Below are 20,396 nucleotides of genomic sequence, written 5' to 3' on the forward strand. Positions count from 1 at the left end.
TCAGAGAAGGAAATAAAATCAGTTCATTTGTCATAACAGAAATTCCTTCAGTCAGTCACTTGTCAGATGTGACATGAATAATTGAACAGCAGAGGAAGCCTCCCTCATTCCTGTGCCACAACACTTTAAGGGGGTCACAGAGAGTTGGACTGTGAAGAAAGCTGATCGCCGAAGAATCGATGCTTTTGAACTGTGGTGTTGGAGAAGACTCTTGAGAGTCCCTTATACTGCAAGGAGATCCAACCAGTCCATTCTAAAGGAGATCAATCCTGGATGTTCATTGGAGGGACTGATGCTAAAGCTGAAACTCCAATACTTTGGCCACCTCATGCGACGAGTTGACTCACTGGAAAAGACTCTGATGCTGGGAAAGGTTGGGGGCGGGAGGAGAAGGGGACGACGGAGAATGAGATGGCTGGATGGCATCACCGACTCTGTGGACATGAGTTTGAGTGTACTCCGGGAGTTGGTGATGGACAGGGAGGCCTGGCATGCTGTGATTCATGGGGTCGCGGAGAGTCGGACACGACTGAGCGACTGAACTGAACTGAACTGAACCTTAAATAAAAAGAAATTAGGAAGGAGACAAAATGCTAATTATGTTACTATTTTTTGTTTTTGGTAACTCATGTGACAGATCTTTTCATGGGTAAGGCATTCTACAAATCGAAACTAATGTAGCCATAAAACCTTTTCTTTAAAAAAATAATTAACATTGACATACTGAAAAATTATTTAAAAAACTGGATCCTAGTTTTCAAAAAAGAAAAATCGAGATCCATTAGAAAGTGTGATTTTTTTATTCATACATTACAAAAGCAAAGCTTCATTCACAATATGAACTACATACTAGATAGTTATTTCAGCATCAAACTGCTCTCTGGAATCCCTAAACAATATAGTGTGTTCTGCAACCATACTCAAGTTTTATATTTTACATACAAAATACGTTCTTTACATCAAAGTACATATTAATGAAACCAAGTTCTAGAAATCATATATCCTCTAAGACTACTTAATGAAAAGTCCTTAGCAGGGAATTTTTTTAAAATAATACATCCATTTGATAAATATTCTTGTAGAACTTAAATGAGGTTTATCTCTGGACATTTTTTCAGGTAATATTCCCTTTGTCAAACAGTTCTGCAGATGAATGGCAAACACATTTCTAAAACGAGACAGCACTGGAAAATATCCAATTAAATTTTTTCAAAGTAAAAGTCTAGCCTTTACTTGGGTTTCAAGAAGTTGTAGCTACATACTATAGTAATAAAAATCTGAAATAAAATTATTCCCTGTTAATCTCGTCACAGTTTCTTAAAAAAATATTAGTGGAGATAAGTTATCTACCAACTTTAAAAATCTAAACTTATGTTCACTGAACAAAAATAAATTTAGTTTCAGAACATTGCCTGTTATCAGCAAAGTATTATAAATAGTGCATGTTAAACTTTTCTCAACTCATTTCTATAAAATATATGATTAAAAATAAAATGGGAGAAACATATTCAATACTTAATGGAAGATATCTTTCCAATACAGAATTCTCAAAAAATTTAAATAAAATCCTAACTATTTTATAAAATACAATACTAAAAAAGTTTCTAAGGTAGATTTGCTTCAAAAACATTAGTGCATTTAGAATTAACTGTAGCTTTCAAGCATTGATACCTTTGGAATACAACTATGCTCTTTAAGTCATAGGAATTTTAACATTATACATTCTAGTTTGTACTTATGAAAAAATTATCTAAAATGCTCTTTCAAAGCATCTTTGTCAGAAAAAAAAAATACTTGTCACTATTTGGCCCAGAATATACAGTTAATAAACTGGTTTTAACATGCGAGTTCTTCCTTTTTGTTTAATGAAAACTTCCATTTCCTATTTTGTGGTATTGCTTTTATATGAAGAATAAAATAGAAGAAAAAAATAAATGCAAAAGTGTCTGAATGACAGCACCCTGTTTCTGACAGTATATACATAGGAGGGTCAAGTTACACATTTGGAAAAGGCTGCTCTAAAACTGATCCGAAGAGCAAGAGCTCCAAGCAACAGAGCAGAAGAAACTGCAGACTTGAAATTCACAGGCCTCAGACTGACAAGGAGAACTGTCTACAGAAACTCCTCAGTGCTGCTCTTTCCACAGTGCAGTGGAGATCAGATTAAACCACAAGAACTCATTTTAATGGCTTTGTAGTATTTGGAAGAGAGGGCATTAAGATCCATTAACTTGGCACTTGGGGATTTTTGTGGACAGATACCACCAATATTTCCCTTTCACTTACTTTAAGAGTAGAAGTCCTTTTTAGTTAATGCTTAATAATTAAAATGTTTGCTTTAAGAAGCCAATTAGTAACACTTTCAAGATTTGAACCCAATTAAAAACAAAATTTTGCAAAGTACACAGAAACCAAGTTAGTAACAATATATTTTATTGTTCGACCAAGCTGTCCTCAGAGTAAGCTAGTTATTACACAATATAAAAACAACAGCCTCCTATTCAAAATTATTCTAAATTTATATAGCAAGTTTTATTTTTGTAAACAAATATGTTTAAATGCATTTTTATATCTATATCCTCTTCTACTAAGGCGACGATTCAGTTCACAGTTTCATAGTTTTCTTGCCATACATGAAAGACTGGTAAAACTGCAAGTGTTATAATTTGAATTCACGGAAAATATCTTAAATGGCCAGTTCTGAAGAGGAGACTAGAATTCGTTGTGGACTTATGTTCTCATCTTTGTAAATGTTACTTCAGCATCACATTTTCCCATGTGTTTCTACTGTCTTCCTGCTCTTGAAAATTATGGGCAATAAATGGATAGAAGGCAGGAAAAGGAAACTTCAGATTTTTTTTTTTTGGAAGGACCACATTTCCTAAGAATAAGATGGATGACATCCACTGTACCTCTTTGGTCATCAAAGGAATGGAAGGAATAAGATTCTCAGTTTGGCTGTAAAACTCATATGTAATATTAGAATGAAGATTTAAATGAAAAATTCAAATTAAAAGAAAAAAAGGCATCTTCAGAGATAACCCTCTGCTATTTCTAGCATTCTCGAGTACTTACTGGTAGTTTTTTAAATAAATTACAATAAAAAGAATACAATGGAAAACTGCTGTGTTTAAACTAGAAACTGAATAAGCAGGTATTTTAAATATTAAACTCCATTTTCAATTTACAGTCTTAAAGTTTCATTTCTTTTCAGAACTTTTACCTCATATTTTTATAACTTTAATTTTAAAAGAATTAAATGTTTTACATTTGCCCTTATGGGAAAAAGAAAGATTTACTACACTGATACTGCTTTACTCTTACCAGTTGAAATTAAACTATTTATTCAACTAAGCTATGTTAACTAATTTTTAATTAAGGGCAATTTCAAAGGCAATTCCTCTACAAAACACTGAAATAAGTTGGAATAGATTTTGAAAGAGAAAGTAATTTATTCTACCATTTTGAAATTATGGCAGAAATAACACCTAGCTGCAATTTAGATGTTGAAATACCAAGAGTATCCATCAGCCTTGACGTTTTTATGGACTGTAAATGTGAGAAATTTAAATAACCACTTGTAAGATTATGATTGCATTCAAATTCTCAAATGTCTAAATGAGAGGAAAAAAAATTAAGACACCAGTGTGTCCAACTCTTCTAATACATAAATGACCCTGACGAGGCTTCTATGAAAAAGAGAAAACAGACATTTTGTTTCCACTGTCAAACTTACACTCTATATGTATAGAACTTTAAATTAGCAGACACCTTATTAGGGATGACACCACCCCACCCCTCCCCTGCAAAAAACAACAGTAAACTACAAAACACAAAAAGGCAAAGCAAGGAAAGCATAGCGTGATTGTTTTCAGTGTTGGTTATGTTGCCCTCTTGCAAAATGACAGGCAAAATCATACTTGTTTTTACATTTGCATCCACATATGTTACACTGAAAAGGATTTTCATACCCATGACACCCCATGTGAATAGTGTAAAGGATATTGTCGGCAAAGTACATGTCACAGTGCTGGCAGTGGTGGAGAAGCTGCGGGTCCTGGACTGGCAGGGTGGGAGCTGGAGTGCTCGGCTGGCTGTTTCCCATGCTCGGAGTACTTGTATGGGCACTTGGTTCACTGCTCGGCCCTGCCACCGGACTGTAGTTCCTTTGACCGTGTGACGGCCGAGGCTCAGGGCTGGTGGGAGAGGAGCTCTGAGGAAGACTTGCTGACACGGCAGAAACTACTGCCTGGGCAGAGGGCTGCTGCATCATGAAGGGCTTCTCCTCGGCGCAGGGAACTACATCAGGGGACGCGGGGTTTTGGTTTTCAGGTGGCAAACTGGACAGCTGTCCGGCCAGAGTTGAGAGCTGGTTTAAAGGGTTGTCAACCATGAGTTCTTGCGGGTCTCTTGGCAGGCCTCCAGTTGGTGTGGTTTTTGCCATACTTTCATAGGAGTCAGTCTGGATATTTGGGATTTCATGGGTAAAATCATTAAGGTAGTCTGGCTTCTGAACCACCATGGAAGGTGGGCTTAAGTTGATGAGTGCTCTTCTGCTATAGTTCAGGTTGCTAGTTTTCTTCTGTAAAACCCCCCACATTTTCTTGCTGCTTAAGGAAGACCTAGTCCCTTTAATTGGTACCATTTTATGCTTGCGCCTTCGATGATGGGACAGGTTGCTTCGGTCACTGCAACGGAAGGAACACAGTTCACATTTGTATGGTTTTTCTCCTGTATGGGAACGCATGTGGGCTTCCAGATGACGCTCATAGGCAGATGCAAATGGACACAAGTGACATCGATGAGGTTTCTCACCTGTTTAAAAGGAAAAATGGGACAGAAACTGCAGGAGTAGCTCATTTATGAAAAGTTTCATATTTTGTCCATTCATTATTTAGAAACTGATCAAAAATAAAATGCTTTTTAGAAATACACACATGCACAAAAGATTATTAAAATCTGTTAAGAAAGCTGCATACAACAATCTTCATACTCTACTGATTAGCGGAATATATTCCTTTCACAGAAGGGATGGCTAAGGCGACGTCTAGGGTTAGCAATGTCGCCTGCAATTGTACAGAAACCTCCACCCCAGTCTGCAGTGGCAATGGACTCAGACATGATAAAGATAAAAACATCCATCACTTCATTCTGCCTTCAGCATTAAGCTGGCCAGTGTGCAGAGCTGACACATACTGAGTGCAGACCATGAAGGAAGAGAGCTAAGGAAGGGCGCGCTCACAAGGGGCCTCCCTTCCTTGTCTGCTGTCAGGCTGCTGCTCTGTGAAACTGGATTCACTTCTCCATTCACTCAAACCTTACCTCCACCTTCATTTTCAAACAATCAAAACTATTTATATGACACAACAACCTGCCGTCCTCGGCCCCTCTCCAGCCCCTTCTCTGTTACCTGTGTGGATTCTAATGTGTTCAATGAGCCGGGCGGTGCCTTTGCTGGCATAGTTGCAGTACCGACACTTGAGCTTTCCATCAAAGGTCCTTTCAAACCCGTCTACTAACATTCCTGAGTTTTCATCCAGGGAAACTTCAACAGATGGGTGATCAAGTCCATTTTGATCACCATCTGTTCCAGCTACAAACAAAGTATAGCAAAAGAAATTATGCATCTTAGCATCAACTCAATTTAGCAATTTAGTGTTGAGTGGTAGAAAATCTTTCATAAATTGACAGGTCGCTTAGCATAAAAGTTAAATTCATAAAAATCACACAGTCTTTCTGAAGTGACATTAATTCCATACAAAAGCAGCATTATATGAGGGGGATCTCAAATCACTAACACATATCAGTGCTCAACATGCTTTTGAGGAAGAGAACAGGGCATTACCTTTATCTGACAGGTAAGGAGAAAGAGGGGAGTAAACAGTGATGGCAATTTTATGTTTAAGATTCTAGCCGCTTCTACAAATACAATGGGCCATCATGATCATCTTCTCAAATCCTAGTCTATTTATTTAATCTAGAGTAATTCATATTGAGTTTTGTAGTTCCATTCAGCTTACATGTATGTTCTAGACCCTGGGTTGCATTTAGGATCTTAAAATTCTAATTAAGCACATAAAGGGAAATATTGTACCTGATATCTCCGGATGTTATAACCTGTAAGAATTTCAGTTAAGAGATGTTTGGCTGTTTAATTTTAATCAACTACTTTGTATAGGTAAACTGAAGGAGCAAGTCTGGAAAACCAGCAGATGGTGGGGACTACAACCCTGCTCTCTCAGATCTGAGTCCAGGAATTGTACACTAGAGCATTAAGAGGGAATGTCTATTCCTCCAGTTTCATGGGAAAAGCACTTCTACACCATCTTAAGGAGGTAGCCATGGATGTATGGACAGTTTGAGCCCTCTGCTCTACAGTTTCCTCCATCCCTCACCAGGAGGAGAGAAGGGACTTTGCCGGTTGGTGCAAGTTCAAAATCCAATAGGTCCATTGCTCTGGAGGGACAAGGAGGCTCAGTGTCCCCTTTTCTCCCATTGCTTTTCTAAGGCTGTGACTTCCAAAATTTTACACGCATACGGAATCACTTGGGGAGTGTATTAAAATACACCTGCTGATTCAGTAGATCTGGGGTGGGGCCTGATGGTTTGCACTTCTCACCAGCTCCCAGGTGATGCCTCATCTCTGCTGTTGCTGGTCCCTGGATTACAAAGCCCTAGGCCACCTAGGTCAAAGGTTAGCATACTTTTCCCACAGGGGTCAGATAGCAAACACTTCAGGCTGTGTGGGCCACAAGGTCTCTCACAGCTACTCAACTCTGCTGCTGTAACTCAAAAACAGCTACAGAAAATAGGTCAGCAAGCATGGCTATGTTTCAGTAAAACTTTATGAACGCTGAAGTTTGAGTTTCATGTTAATTTTCATGTGTCATGACATTATTTTTCTTTTTCCCACCAACCATTTACAAATGTAGAAACCACTCTTAGCAACCACACCAGCAGTCCAGATGGGACCCACAGGCTGCAGTTTGCTGCCTCCTGAGCGAGGGTCAGGAAGAGACCCCAGTCTTTGCGTGGAAGCAAACCCACCGGTCTCTCTATAGGGCAGGTAGGACAGGTTCAAGTACTCACTGCTTTTCTCTCTGCTAGTTTCACCTCCTAGATGCGCATATATCGGGGGCCCTCTCTTCACTTTAAGAGAAGAAACAGAAACCTCTATTTTGTCTCAAGTCGAATACAAATTTCCTAATGGCCAAAGGCCTTGTGTAATGAAGATGGACCCCCTTTGGGCTCCTTGTGCCCACTGTTAGCTAATGGAACCTGGAGAATGGGAAGGAAATTTAGAATCCCCAACTTTTGCACAGAGAACGCATCTCTGGACCCCAGGGTAAGCTCTGGGGAGGGGGGTTCCTCTCCCTCAGCAAAACCTGACCCGTTTAAAGAAGGGGGGAAAAAACCTGCCCATCTTTCTAGGAAAAAAAGAAAGATTCACATTAGTGAGCAACAGTGGCTTCATACTATGGATAACAACACACAAACATTACATGTATAAAAAATGAATTATTTAATGGTATTAAGAGGAATCTACCTCCCTGAAGAGCCTCTGCTTCTTTGTCCCCACTAACTGATCCAGAAATCATGTTGACATGATGGGTCTGCTGAGTTAGGTATTCCTGGAAATCTTTCACAAAGTCCAAAGGCTCCGGTTTCTTCTCACCCATCTTTGATTTTGATATATATATATGTATATATATATATATATGAATATTTCTGGAGTTTATGGTTCGTTATACCTATGGGGGGAAAATAAAATAATTTTACACTATTTAGGGAGATGCAGTATGTATTAAAACAACAACACTGACGAAGATTATTCTGGGCCAGGTACTACAAAGCAAGAGAACACAGTCCCTGCTTTTAAATACCTTATAATCGTCCTGGTGAGCTAAAGAAGACATACAAAACACAGGCAACAATTCATATATTTAATATTTAAATAAGCTGGGATTCAAACTTAGTTTGAATGGACAGAAATAAATTACAAAAAGGAAAACCCAGATGAAAGAACTCGGCAAATCAGCAGGGATTATCACTGAAGGAGCCAGTAGAGAAACCAAGTGGCTCAAACAGGGCTGGCGGAGAGAACTTCTGGACGATGCCCGTGGTGCACACCTGCACCGGCCGGCCCAGGTGCTCCCAGCCACTGCAGCCACTGAGTGCTCACATGTGGCTGATACAAATGACTGGAGTTTTCTTTAATTTACAAGTGAAATAGCTACCTGTGGCCAGTGACTACCATATCAAAAAGCAAAGGGTCTTAAAACAACATTCTCACATGAATGAGAACTCTAGAAGTAGGTGATCTAGAACAGTGGTGGCAAACTTTCTGAAAAGGCCAGATAGGAAATATTTTAGCCTGCGACTGTCACTATAGCTAAAAGCAGCCATAGACAATAGGTAAAGGAATAAATGTGATCATGTTCTAAATTCAGTTCAGTTCAGTCACTCAGTTGTGTCTGACTCTTTGCGACCCCATGAACCGCAGCATGCCAGGCCTCCCTGTCCATCACCAACCCCCAGAGTCCACCCAAACCCATGTCCATTGAGTTGGTGATGCCATCCAACCATTTTATCCTCTGTCGTCCCCTTCTCCTCCTGTCCTCAATCTTTCCCACCAGGGTCCAAGCAGGCACAGAGCCAGGTTTGGCCTATGGGCTGAAATTGTGCGACCCCTGCCCTAGAAATCCAAATCACCACCTCTACCGCCACTCACCATCCTACTCATTCTGAGAAAAAGAAAAAAAAATTTTTACAGAAAAGAAAAAAATACCTGATGCTGATGGACAGAAACTCTCATGTCAGATTTTGCAATCATAAACTAAAAACTGGTCTTTACATAAGTGTATGGCCCAAATTCACAAATCAAATAACCAAGAAGTTTTCTAGTAAAAAACAAGCTGAGGAAGTCTACCACCTAGGAGACAAGTCTTTCCTTCCAATAAAAACATATTTATGCACATGTTCTTAAATATGCCTTAGGCTAAAACTTTCTTTCCATAAACCCCAACTACTTAATGAGTAATTTACTATCTAAGAAAGTTATCTTTGATAGCCAGTAGTAGGCATCTAAAGCTAAAGATCAGTCACGTCTCAGTATATATGCTTAACTTTTTCTCAAAGCGTAGCACACACATAGAAAAGCGCAGCAGTCCTAAGGGTAGAGGCTTGGTGAATTGTCACAATATGAACACATCCATGAAATCAACACTAATGTCAAGAAACAGAAGGCTACCAGCATGCCAGGAGCCCCGCCATGCACCACCAAGGGCTCCACATCCCCGACAGCTTAAACTGCCAGCCCAAAGGGTATTCATATGTTCAGCTTCAGATAATGCCAGATAGTTTTTCAAAGTGAGTATACCGATCTGTACTCCCATTAGTGAGGAACAAGAGTCTTGTTGCCACACACCCTCACCAACACTCAGGTATTTTTTGCCTTTTTCATTTTAGCCATCTTGATGGGTGTATGGTGGTATCGCACTGGTTTTAATTTGTATGACTTGATAATTAATTAAGCTGTGTACTTGTTATGTTAACTTCCCGCTTGCTGCTGCTGCTAAGTCACTTCAGTTGTGTCCGACTCTGTGTGACCCCATAGACGGAAGCCCACCAGTCTCCCCCGTCCCTGGGATTCTCCAGGCAAGAACACTGGAGTGGGTTGTCATTTCCTTCTCCAATGTGTGAAAGTGAAAAGTGAAAGTGAAGTCGCTAGTCGTGTCCCTTACATAACCTCTATTTCATACCCAATGAAGCATCTGTTCAAGTCTTTTGTTCATTTCTCTATTAGGTTGCCCATCTAATTAATATGTAAGAGTTCTTCACAATATTCTGGATATGAGTTCTTTACTGTGCTGTGCTTAGTCACTCAGACGTGTCCGACTCTTTGCGACCCCATGGACTGTAGCCCGCCAGGCTCCTTTGTCAATGGGATTCTCCAGGCAAGAATACCGCAGTAGGTTGCTATGCCCTCCTCCAGGGGATCTTCCCAACCCAGGAATCCAACCCATGTCTCCCGCATTGAAGGTGGATTCTTTACCAACTGAGCCACCAGGGAAGCCCTTTATTAGATATGTATATCTTGAGTACTTCTCACACTGTGGTTTGCCTTTTCACTTTCTTAATGGTAACTTTTGTTGAACAGAAGTTCTTAATATAGTTCAATTTACCCATCCTCCCACTACCTTTACATTTAGAGTTGCTGGTATCCTTGCCTATATTTTACATGAAGATGTTCTCCTGTATTTTCTCGTGACATTTTTATTATGTTTTTACCTTTCATATTTTTACCTGGAATTGAGCTTTGTGTATTGTAAAGTTACGAGTCAAAATACACTTTTTCTCCCCATGGAGATATCCAACTGTCCTAGCAACACGCATCTGATAGACCGGCCTTTTTCCACCAGCCTCTTTCCTCACCTTTCTAAACCAGATGATAGATGAGATGCTATTTCTGGGTTCCTCATTCTGTTCCATTGGCCTATTTTTGTCTCTCCTCACACTACCACCACACAGTCTCAGTAATAAAAACCTTAATATCTCAGTAATTTAAGTCCACCAGTTGCTTTTCTTCTTCAAGAATATCTGGATCACTCTGGGTTCTTTTCTTTCTGGTCTGAGCCACCACCCTTTTCAGCCTAAGTGTTTCCGTGGCAAGAATTACAGTGTTGTAGAAATGAGATAAAAGCACATTTTCCAAATAGCAAAAGTGTGATCAACTTTAAAAATATATATATATTTATGTATTTGGCTGCTTTGGGTCTTAGTTGTGGTGTACAGGGTCCTCAGTTGTGGCATGTGTGATCTAGCTCCCTGACCAGGAATCAAATCCTGACCCCCTGCATTGGCAGCATGGAGTCTTAGCCACTGGACCACCACGGAGGTCCCAAAAAACTTGACCAACGTTTTAAAAACAGAAACTTCTATTTTAATTAATTATAACCAGAAATCTACTAGAAACAGACTACCTTGACTGTGTTGCTACGATAGATTGCGTAATACAATTAGTTTTCATTCCAATCCCAAAGAAAGGCAATGCTAAAGAATGCTCAAACTACCGCACAATTGCACTCATCTCACACACTAGTAAAGTCATGCTCAAAATTCTCCAAGCCAGGCTTCAACAATACGTGAACTGTGAACTTCCAGATGTTCAAGCTGGTTTTAGAAAAGGCAGAGGAATCAGAGATCAAACTGCCAACAACCGCTGGATCATCGAAAAAGCAAGAGACTTCCAGAAAAACATCTATTTCTGCTTTATTGACTATGCCAAAGCCTTTGACTGTATGGATCACAATAAACTGTGGAAAATTCTGAAAGAGATGGGAATACCAGACCACCTGACCTGCCTCTTGAGAAACCTGTATGCAGGTCAGGAAGCAACAGAACTGGACATGAAACAACAGACTGGTTCCAAATAGGAAAAGGAGTACATCAAGGCTGTATATTGTCACCCTGCTTATTTAACTTCTATTTCCCACTGCTACTGCTAAGTCACTTCAGTCATGTCCAACTCTGCGTGACCCATAGACAGAAGCCCACCAGGCTCCCCCGTCCCTGGGATTCTCCAGGCAAGAACACTGGAGTGGGCTGCCATTTCCTTCTCCAATGCCATTTCCCACTGCTGCTGCTGCGTCACTTCAGTCGTGTCCAACTCTGTGTGACCCCATAGACAGAAGCCCACCAGGCTCCCCTGTCCCTGGGATTCTCCAGGCAAGAACACTGGAGTGGGTTGCCATTTCCTTCTCCAATGTGTGAAAGTGAAAAGTGAAAGTGAAGTCGCTCAGTCGTGTCCGACCCTTAGCGACCCCACGGACTGCAGCCTACCAGGCTCCTAGGGGTCATTATTATTACTGTCTCTTTTCACCGTTTTCTACAAAGTTGAGGCTACTGAAAGTCTGTCCTCTGGATGAACAGAATATTATTGTGGTATTAGGTTAAACCTACTACCTTAAAGACTCTCAACAGGGTCTTCTCTAGCCTTAGTTTCCTATTTTGTAAAATGAGATAACAGTCCCAGTTTGCAGTACTGGTTTAAGTTTTACACATAAGTGTTAAGTATCTTGCAAGATGTGTAGTTTATGTATGTTTTCAGACAACAGCAGCTATTTCTGCAGCCAAAAATGGATATACCTTAGATTAAGAAATTCCCCACTGTCCAAAATTCCAAGTGTCTTATGTTACCATTTTATATATCTTGTGTGTGGTTACAATGAAACAAAGATGGTCCACTTTTCTCCATTATTCATATATTCCAATCTGCAGTTCCCAACTCACCTCCTCTTAGTGTCCTCCCCCAGGCCGCCTCTTTAGCTCACGCGCTCTAACCTGGCTCACCTTTCTCAGTCTCAAGGGTCATTACTGCCTCCTGAGCACATTGGTTTCAGTTGTTCTCCCATCCTGTCTGTTAACCTGAACGGCCTCTCTCTGTTTCCTAGTCACTGTGTTAGTATTTATGACTAGACTTGATTCTGCTGATTTAAAATCTGCCCTGTGCTTAGGAGAAAAAAAAAAGGTGGCAGTCAGCTACAATGAAAAAGATCATCAAAATAAGATTTAAAAAAAAAAATAATAATTCGCAATAGGGACTTCCCTGGCAGCCCAGTGGTTAAAACTCCACACTTCCACGGCAGGGGGCATGAGTTGGATCCCTGATTAAGGAACTAAGATCCTCCAGGCTGCACAGTGCAGCCAAAAAAATAAAAATAATCTATAAGAAGATGGACAGGGAAGCCTGGTGTACTGCAGTCCACGGGGTCGCAAAGAACTGTACATGACTGAGCGACTGAACTGATAAGAAGATTCTATCTCAATAAACCTGAAAACCACACCTCAGAATATACAGGGATGGGGAGAAATATAAAAATATACATAAAAAGGTAAGAAATAATAGCAGATAAAGATGCCGCATGAGTTCCAAAATGATAGAGAAAAATAAAAGAGAAATGCTTTTTAAAGAAATGATCAAGAAATTTCCAGAATTAAAGATTTCTTTCATTTCAATCTGAAAGGGAGCATAGAGTGCAAAATAGAACACTTAGAAACATTATTATGAAATTTTAAAGCTTCAAAGACAAAGGGAGTAATAGGAAACTTTCTAGTGAGAAAAGACTGCCAACCCACATAGAAAAACAGAGTAGCAGCACTGGGTATAAAGAAACAACAAACTTCCTCAAGCTGTTAAAGGCTAACTTCCGAAAATCTACATCACAACTAAAGGAGAAAATTTAGATGCATTCCCTCTAGAATCAAGAACGCAAGAATGCTTGCTATTACTACTGCCATTCAACACAGGTAAAGGCCCCTCACAATATAAAAATGAAAAAAGTAATAAAACATATAAGGACTGGGAGATACCCCTCCCCCTCAAAAAAAAAGAAAAGAATAAGATCTGGGAAATTGTTTTTTAAAATATAAAAGCTGTTAAGGCCCTACAGATTGTGACCTAATTATAAAGGCTGTGGTTTAGAAAGAAATCCTCGTGTTTCATTTCAACTTAGCATCATTTCTTGCCGATCACGTCACATAAAAACCAATGTTTCCACTGGAAAGTATCTGAATATACTTCTTAAACAAGCAAGATAAATTATACCAAATCCTAATTAGACAGCATAACACTGCTAAGGTACACAAGACAAGGCAGGGGGGAGAATGCACAAGACTGCAGGGAAAAAATGAAGGACATTTTTATACATGTGTCCCAAGTTTTAAGAACACAAATGAACCCAATCACAGAGGATGGCTGGCATATTCTGACAGTCCTGACTATTATCACATTGTCACATTACAAATTTCACTGTGTTCCCAGCCATAAATTTGATTTTCAATCAAAATGCATGATGGACTTTAACAACCACAAAGGATGCCAATGAAAAAAGGGAAGACAACATTGGTCAAGAAGCAACAGTAAGAACTGGACATGGAACAACCGACTGGTTCCAAATCGGGAAAGAAGTACGTCAAGGTTGTATATTGTCACCCTGCTTATTTAACTTATATGCAGAGTACATCACGAGAAATGCTGGGCTGGAGAAAGCACAAGCTGGAATCAAGACTGCCAGGAGAAATATCAGTAATCTCAGATATGCAGATGACACCACCCTCATGGCAGAAAGTGAAGAGGAACTCAAAGGCCTCTTGATAAAAGTGAAAGAGGAGAGTGAAAAAGTCGGCTTAAAGCTCAACATTCAGAAAACTAAGATCATGGCATCCAGTCCCATCACTTCATGGGAAATCGACGGGGAAACAGTGCAAACAGTGGCTGACGTTATTTTTTTGGGCTCCAAAATCACTGCAGATGCTGTTTGCAGCCATGAAGTTAAAAAACGCTTGCTCCTTGGAAGGAAAGTTATGACCAACCTAGAAAGCATATTAAAAAGCAGAGACATTACATTGTCAACAAAGGTCTGTCTAGTCAAGGCTATGGTTTTTCCAGTGGTCATGTATGGATGTGAGAGTTGGACTTCAAAGAAAGCTGAGCGCCAAAGAATTGATGCTTTTGAACTGTGGTGTTGGAGAAGACTCTTGAGAGTCCCTTGGACGGCAAGGAGATCGAACCAGTCCATCCTAAAGGAAATCAGTCCTGGGTGTTCATTGGAAGGACTGATGCTGAAGCTGAAAAACTCCAATACTTTGGCCATGCGAAGAACTGAGTCATTGGAAAAGACCCTGATGCTGGGAAAGATTAAAGGCAGGAGGAGAAGGGGACAACAGAAGATGAGATGGTCCCTGATGTTGGGAAAGATGAAAGGCAGGAGGAGAAGGGGACAACAGAGGATGAGACGGTTTGATGGCATCACTGACTCAATGGACATGAGTTTGAGTAAACTCCAGGAGTTGGTGATGGACGGGTAGGCCTGAAGTGCTGCAGTCCATGTGGTCACAAAGAGTTGGACACAACTGAGCGACTGAACTGAACACTGTAAACTTGAGAGAAACTCTATTCTTAAGAATTTTAAATATATTGATATGGTTTATAACCACAGACATCCTGCAATGATTTAAAAATTGTCATTCCATCCCTAAGCATTTTTGTGCCCACCTGACCTATATCACCTCCTCTCACGCAGACCTGCAAGACCCGTCCCCCATGGCAGATTTGCAAGCCCTTGTGGGGGTCTAGTCTATAAAACAAGCAAGTATATATGCTGCTGCTGCTGCTGCTGCTAAGTCGCTTCAGTTGCGTCCGACTCTGTGCGACCCCATGGACTGCAGCCTACCAGGCTTCTCCGTCCATGGGATTTTCCAGGCAAGAGTATTGGAGTGGGTTGCCATTGCCTTCTCCAAAGTATGTATGAGAGATGCCTAAATCCAAATAGAGTCTACAGTTCAAAACCGAGCTTTCTCCATCTCAAGTCAGTAGTTCTAATCACAATAATTAGAAAAATAACAATAATTCTGAAACTATAGAAGATTTCCTGATATTGAGGGAAAAAAAATTTAAAAGTTCTTGTATCCAAACCATCTTCCTATCTTTAATAAAGTACTTGTCAGTCTCAGGACTGAATGTTTAATCTAAGAACTCCATAAATTAACTGGTATCTAGAGATGCAACCAAGACAGTGGTAAATTTTAAAACTTTTGCAAATGCTAACATAAAAATCTACTTTCAGAATCAGCAAACTGTAATGTCCTCATTACCATACTTCATGATTATTATTTCCTATGATACAGCAAAATTCTGAGTCCTCCCTGTGATCCCTCTGATTAAAGTTAAGCTGGCATGGTATTCCATGGGTTCTAGATACATGTCTATATAGCAATTGGCTAGAATGCACCTAAATTATTTTTATGCCAACAGCTCTCCCCAACTACCCATTCAAAACTCACAAATAAGGTTCTTACAAAACTACCAGAAATTACCCATGCTAGTGAAAGAAAGAAGCATCTGAGAAATAAGTTTTGATATCCCAAAAGAACAGAAAAACCTCTTTAAGCAGGTAACTTACTTTTCTCTAACCTTCTCTGGGTCCTGGATCCTCTGATCTCCTTCAGTCTCACATTAAGAAAGGGAAGTTGCTCATCAATACACCCACAAACCCTCTTAACTAGGAGCTAACAATTTAAAACAGAGGCATCATGATGCAAATTAGAAGGCAGTCATAAGAAAGAGAGGTAATATGAGAACCAGAAGGGGCTTTTTAACCTACCTTCCTCCCAAACTATTTTTTTAATAAGCTACTGGAGGTTTTGAGAGTATGATTAGGCAGCAGCAGGATCTATTTTATTTAATCTACATAAAGTAGTCGACTAAGCAACTAATTTCCTTATACAATAACTTAATTTGGGGTTTAGACAGCCTATATACATACAGTGACTGCAGTTCAATGAATGTATATACACTTTTATACCTTAACAATTACGGTCACATGGAATACATATCAAACGCTTCCTTTGTACAGAGAAGATGGAACTTCAGAAAGAATTAGAACACATTTCCTCTGATTACATAACTGTCAAAAAAGCAAGTTCTTCAAAGGCAAAAGGGACATTATGAGGCTTTGAGAAGTCATAAAACATAATATAAAACATAAATAAAAACACGTTGGAAGAAATAAAGATGTATGCAATCTAACCTTTTCACCCCAAATCAGTTCCTCCTTTTTCTTGCCACTCCAACATTGATGAAATGTAGAGTAATCGAAATTTACTCTGGAGACACACCAAGGGACTCCCAAAGGCCATGGAGGGAATTTCAACTAAAATTGAAAAGCCATACAAAGTTCCGCAAAGAAAAATATACCACAAATCAAAACCTTTGTGACAAAAAATTAGCATCCACAGGTTTAATAAGCTAATAAAATAACGTGCCAATTTTACAAGTACCAGAAAACTAAGCTAAAAGATAAAGACCAAAGCAGCAGCTTCATTTCAGCAAAAGCTCCAACAAATCAGTGTGACTATCAGTGTGACTATCGTTTTTTTCCCCGCTGGTGGATTTCTTAAGATTCATTTTTGGTAAAAATTTTGTCTTTCTAAATTATTTCATTTGTTCATAGTACACTTCTAAAAGGCTCAGGATTAGTACTGCCGAACAGCTGTAACTGCATGAAAACAAGGGACTAGCGTAGACCCACAGGGAAACATTTGCGGGAAAAGGTTTAAAAAAACAAACCCACCAGGCACGCCTAATAACGGCATATCTGATCCCCATCACCCTCTCTATCGCAACTCAAAGCACTTTGGGTTTCCTTGGGAAACTCTTGGGATCCCTGGAGGCAAAAAATAAAAACACCAAACACCTCAATTCTCTGTAAGGAACTCCCAAGATTATATTAACATATAGTCGTGTTAAATGCACAACATAAATCAAAACTAAAGGGAATCTGTAAAACTGTTAGCTCAGATGTTTAAACAGTCATTCTAAAGAAGCCGTCTGTGTTCCAAACTGAAATTCTTCAGAGCTCACAGCTTAAAGAGCCCGTATTTCTTTTCCCACTGGTCGATCCTCTTCAGACCTACACCGTACACTGAGGGGACACTACCTGGGCCGCACGGTTGGGGTAGCTGGACCCGCTTTACCTCCGCTGTAGATTCAGGTACCGAGCACTTAGGAGGTGGATGGCTCGGCTACTCGCACTTCGGCCAGTTATCTTTGTTGCCGAGTCCTCCCTACATCTCACATCTCCCCCCAAGTAGAGGGAGTGCTCAAGCAGGAGAAAAGGATCCAGACAGGGCTGTCTGATAAAAGACGGGAGGTTTTAAAAGTCCTCCCGACCTGCAGCCCGCAACCGGCGTCGGGGCGGCATCCTCACCAGGATTCGGAACGCCGCGGAGCCGCGCGCCTCAGCGGAGCCCGCGGCCCAGGGACCGAGTGACGACGCGGACCTCGGGGCGCGCCCCCTCCCCTCGCGACCACCTGTCAGAGCGAGAGAGGCTGCTCCCCACCCGGGAGCCTCCAGCCCCCGACGGACGGCGGCCCCACCGCAGGCACCGCCCCCTCGGGGCCCCGGAGGCCCACACGCCGCGCCCTCCGCGCCCCTGTCAGGAAGCTCCCGGGTCGCGACCCTAACGACCGACCGACCGACCAACCACGCCCGCCCCTCCGCTGGGGCTGAGTCCCGGCGGAGTCTGCCGGCCCGTCGCGAACACCCGGCTGACTCTCCCCGCGCCGCTCCTCCTTAACCTCTCTGCTCAGCCCTGTCACCGCCGCCCGAGCCGACGACCAGCTACTTACCACCTGACAGTCGCACCGAGGGACCCCCACCACCTTGCTCAACGCCGCTGCCTTCGCCGTCGCCCCCGCCGTCTTCGTCACCGCCGCCGCCATGTTTGTTGTGTCTCCCGTTCCCTTCCCGCCCCACTGCCGTGCCCAACTCTCGCGTGAGCAGAGCGAAAAAGCGAAGGGAGGCTGTTGTCCCTCTCGGCGTACCGTCGGGACAAGGGGGCGGAACAAGGGGCGGGGCTCTAGCTCTACCTGCCTTCAGGTGTTGGCGTGCGGCCCAAGGGCTCCCTCGCACGTCCTCGCGGGATCAGTAGCATCTGTGTTCTAGCACTGATGGAGCGAGCTACGGTTCGGCTGCTGCGCGGCGGCGCGCTGGTAAGTGCGCTCGAGGCCGGCATCTTGGGAGGTCCCGGCTGACCTTGGCAGCGGCAGAGGGGTCTTCTCCTAACAGGACCGGGGTGGGAGGGTGGTGTATGCCCGGTGCCTCTCCTGGGCCAGCGCTTCCCTCCCTCCGCCAGGTCTGTCCCAAGACCCGTTACCGCGGGCGGGCCACGACCCCGACCGCTCTCCTGGTCTCTGGTCCAACCGGCCTCAGTTTCCGCAAGGAAGGCTGCGGGTAGCAGCTGCTACGAAGTAGGCGAGGGGCTGGTCTAGAAGCTTCTTTGGAGGAGCAGTCTACCTTGCGTGGGGTCGGAAAGACAACAGCTGCAAGGAAGCTTTTGCGGGCCATTGGGTCCTGAAAATCTTTAGAGACATTTTGCAGAGATGTCACTTATCTGATGCCGGCTTTTCCCAATGCTTTCATTTTCACCGCCTACCCTTCCCCGCTAAAAAGATTGTTGAAATCTGAGCAGCCTCATTCTGCGCAGTGTTCACGCCTGTCCTCTTTAACGCGGCCCTGCTCCAGAGTTAGAAAGGGACCTCGGAGTTGGTGGGCATTACTGGCCAGAAGGAGAATTTCCTCAGCCCTTTAACCTGGCTGGGACGCGAGCATTTTGCACGGGTAGGCTCATCGTGGCACAGGGGAACCCTTTCCTATCCCTCTCCCTAGAAAGGGAACTGAAAACTGCCTCCCAGGGGTTGTACCGAACTCCGCTTTCCAGACTTCCAAAAACTGTAGACTCTTGCGTCGGGTTCCCGTCACATTGAACCTTCAGCCCTTAAGACGCGCTTTCCAGAACTATCCCAATACACGCCCGTTTGTTGGTGCATTTTATGGCAACTTTCCCACTGCTGGCTGTTTGCTTTTTACACTTATTTGCATTTGTCTTTCGGAGAAGGCAATGGCAAGCCACTCCAGTACTCTTGCCTGAAAAATGCCTGGATGGAGGAGCCTGGTAGGCTGCAGTCCGTGGGGTCGCTAAGGGTCGGACACGACTGAGCGACTTCACTTTCACTTTTCACTTTCACACATTGGAGAAGGAAATGGCAACCCACTCCAGTGTTCTTGCCTGGAGAATCCCAGGGACGGGGGAGCCTGATGGGCTTCCGTCTATGGGGTCACACAGAGTCGGACACGACCGAAGTGACTTAGCAGCAGCAGCAGCATTTGTCTTTAGTGAGTTACATAGGCCCTCTACTGTTTCAGTCTGATACCCTGAGGCAAGGCTCTTTGTTTCATTAGAGGTTAATTAATGTTTGGCTCTTTTACAGGCTTGGGGTATTAAGGAAATTAGCAAAATAACGTTGGTGTATTGTCGCAAAGAATTACGTTTTTATGGTTACTGTTTAATGCCATTTTATAACCATTGTGTAATAATACTTTAGCAAAGAAAGGTCACTGTATTTCACAATTTGAGCCTCTTTTCATGTTCTAGAGCCAACATTTATTGATCACATACTATGTGGCAGCCGTGTGCTTGGTGCTTTACCTGTATCATCTCATTTAATTCTCACAACCATTCTAAAGATTAGTTTATAATCTTTCAGAGGCAGAGGCTCACACTAAAAAAGGTTAAGTGACTTGACTTGCTCAAAGTCGATTAACTAGAAAATGGTAGAGCTGGAATTCTAACTGGTCTGTGTCTTGCCACTCACACTGTTCACTGAACCCAGGGTAGATGAGGCACGACCAGGGAGGCTGGAAGAAGACTGAAAGAGCTGTGGGGACTGCAGACATGTTTGTTCTCCGATCAGCGGCAGCAGCAGCAAAGAGTCTTCAAAGACTACTGATATACTAAGACAGACAAAGTGGCCCGTGGCCAAGTGGGCGCACAGG

General features: G+C 42.2%; 2 protein-coding genes across 7 annotated transcripts in view; one reads left to right on the top strand and one right to left on the bottom strand.

The window, feature by feature from the left end:
- Positions 1–779: 779 nt before the first annotated feature.
- Positions 780–18,310, bottom strand: IKZF5 (IKAROS family zinc finger 5). 4 transcript variants are annotated; one of them, XM_055424460.2, is made up of 5 exons: positions 18,191–18,289; positions 16,590–16,712; positions 7,547–7,751; positions 5,411–5,593; positions 780–4,815 (listed from the first exon to the last, which is right to left on the bottom strand). In XM_055424460.2, exons 3-5 carry the CDS (start codon positions 7,677–7,679, stop codon positions 3,872–3,874), a joined length of 1,260 nt encoding a protein of 419 aa, XP_055280435.1. In that variant the 5' UTR covers positions 7,680–7,751; positions 16,590–16,712; positions 18,191–18,289; the 3' UTR covers positions 780–3,871. The 4 variants fall into 4 exon arrangements, with proteins under 4 accessions (XP_055280435.1, XP_088698531.1, XP_055280436.1 ...); XM_088842405.1 differs by lacking the exon at positions 18,191–18,289 and adding an exon at positions 17,133–17,147; XM_055424461.2 differs by lacking the exon at positions 16,590–16,712 and having other exon boundaries at positions 18,191–18,310.
- The window catches only part of ACADSB (acyl-CoA dehydrogenase short/branched chain), a 45,256-nt gene continuing 43,126 nt past the window's right edge, over positions 18,267–20,396 (top strand). For 2 of the 3 annotated variants that reach the window (XM_055424454.2, XM_055424455.2), the window contains exon 1: positions 18,394–18,553. In XM_055424454.2, the coding sequence (XP_055280429.2) occupies positions 18,512–18,553 (42 nt within the window). In that variant the 5' untranslated portion in view covers positions 18,394–18,511. Of the gene's footprint in view, positions 18,554–20,396 lie in introns of all 3 variants that reach the window. The other variant, XM_088842404.1, reaches the window with a different exon arrangement.

The sequence above is a fragment of the Moschus berezovskii genome, chromosome 12 (genome assembly GCF_049115385.1).
Source record: "Moschus berezovskii isolate FMDL1 chromosome 12, NW_MosBer_1.0, whole genome shotgun sequence".
NCBI lineage: Eukaryota > Metazoa > Chordata > Mammalia > Artiodactyla > Moschidae > Moschus > Moschus berezovskii.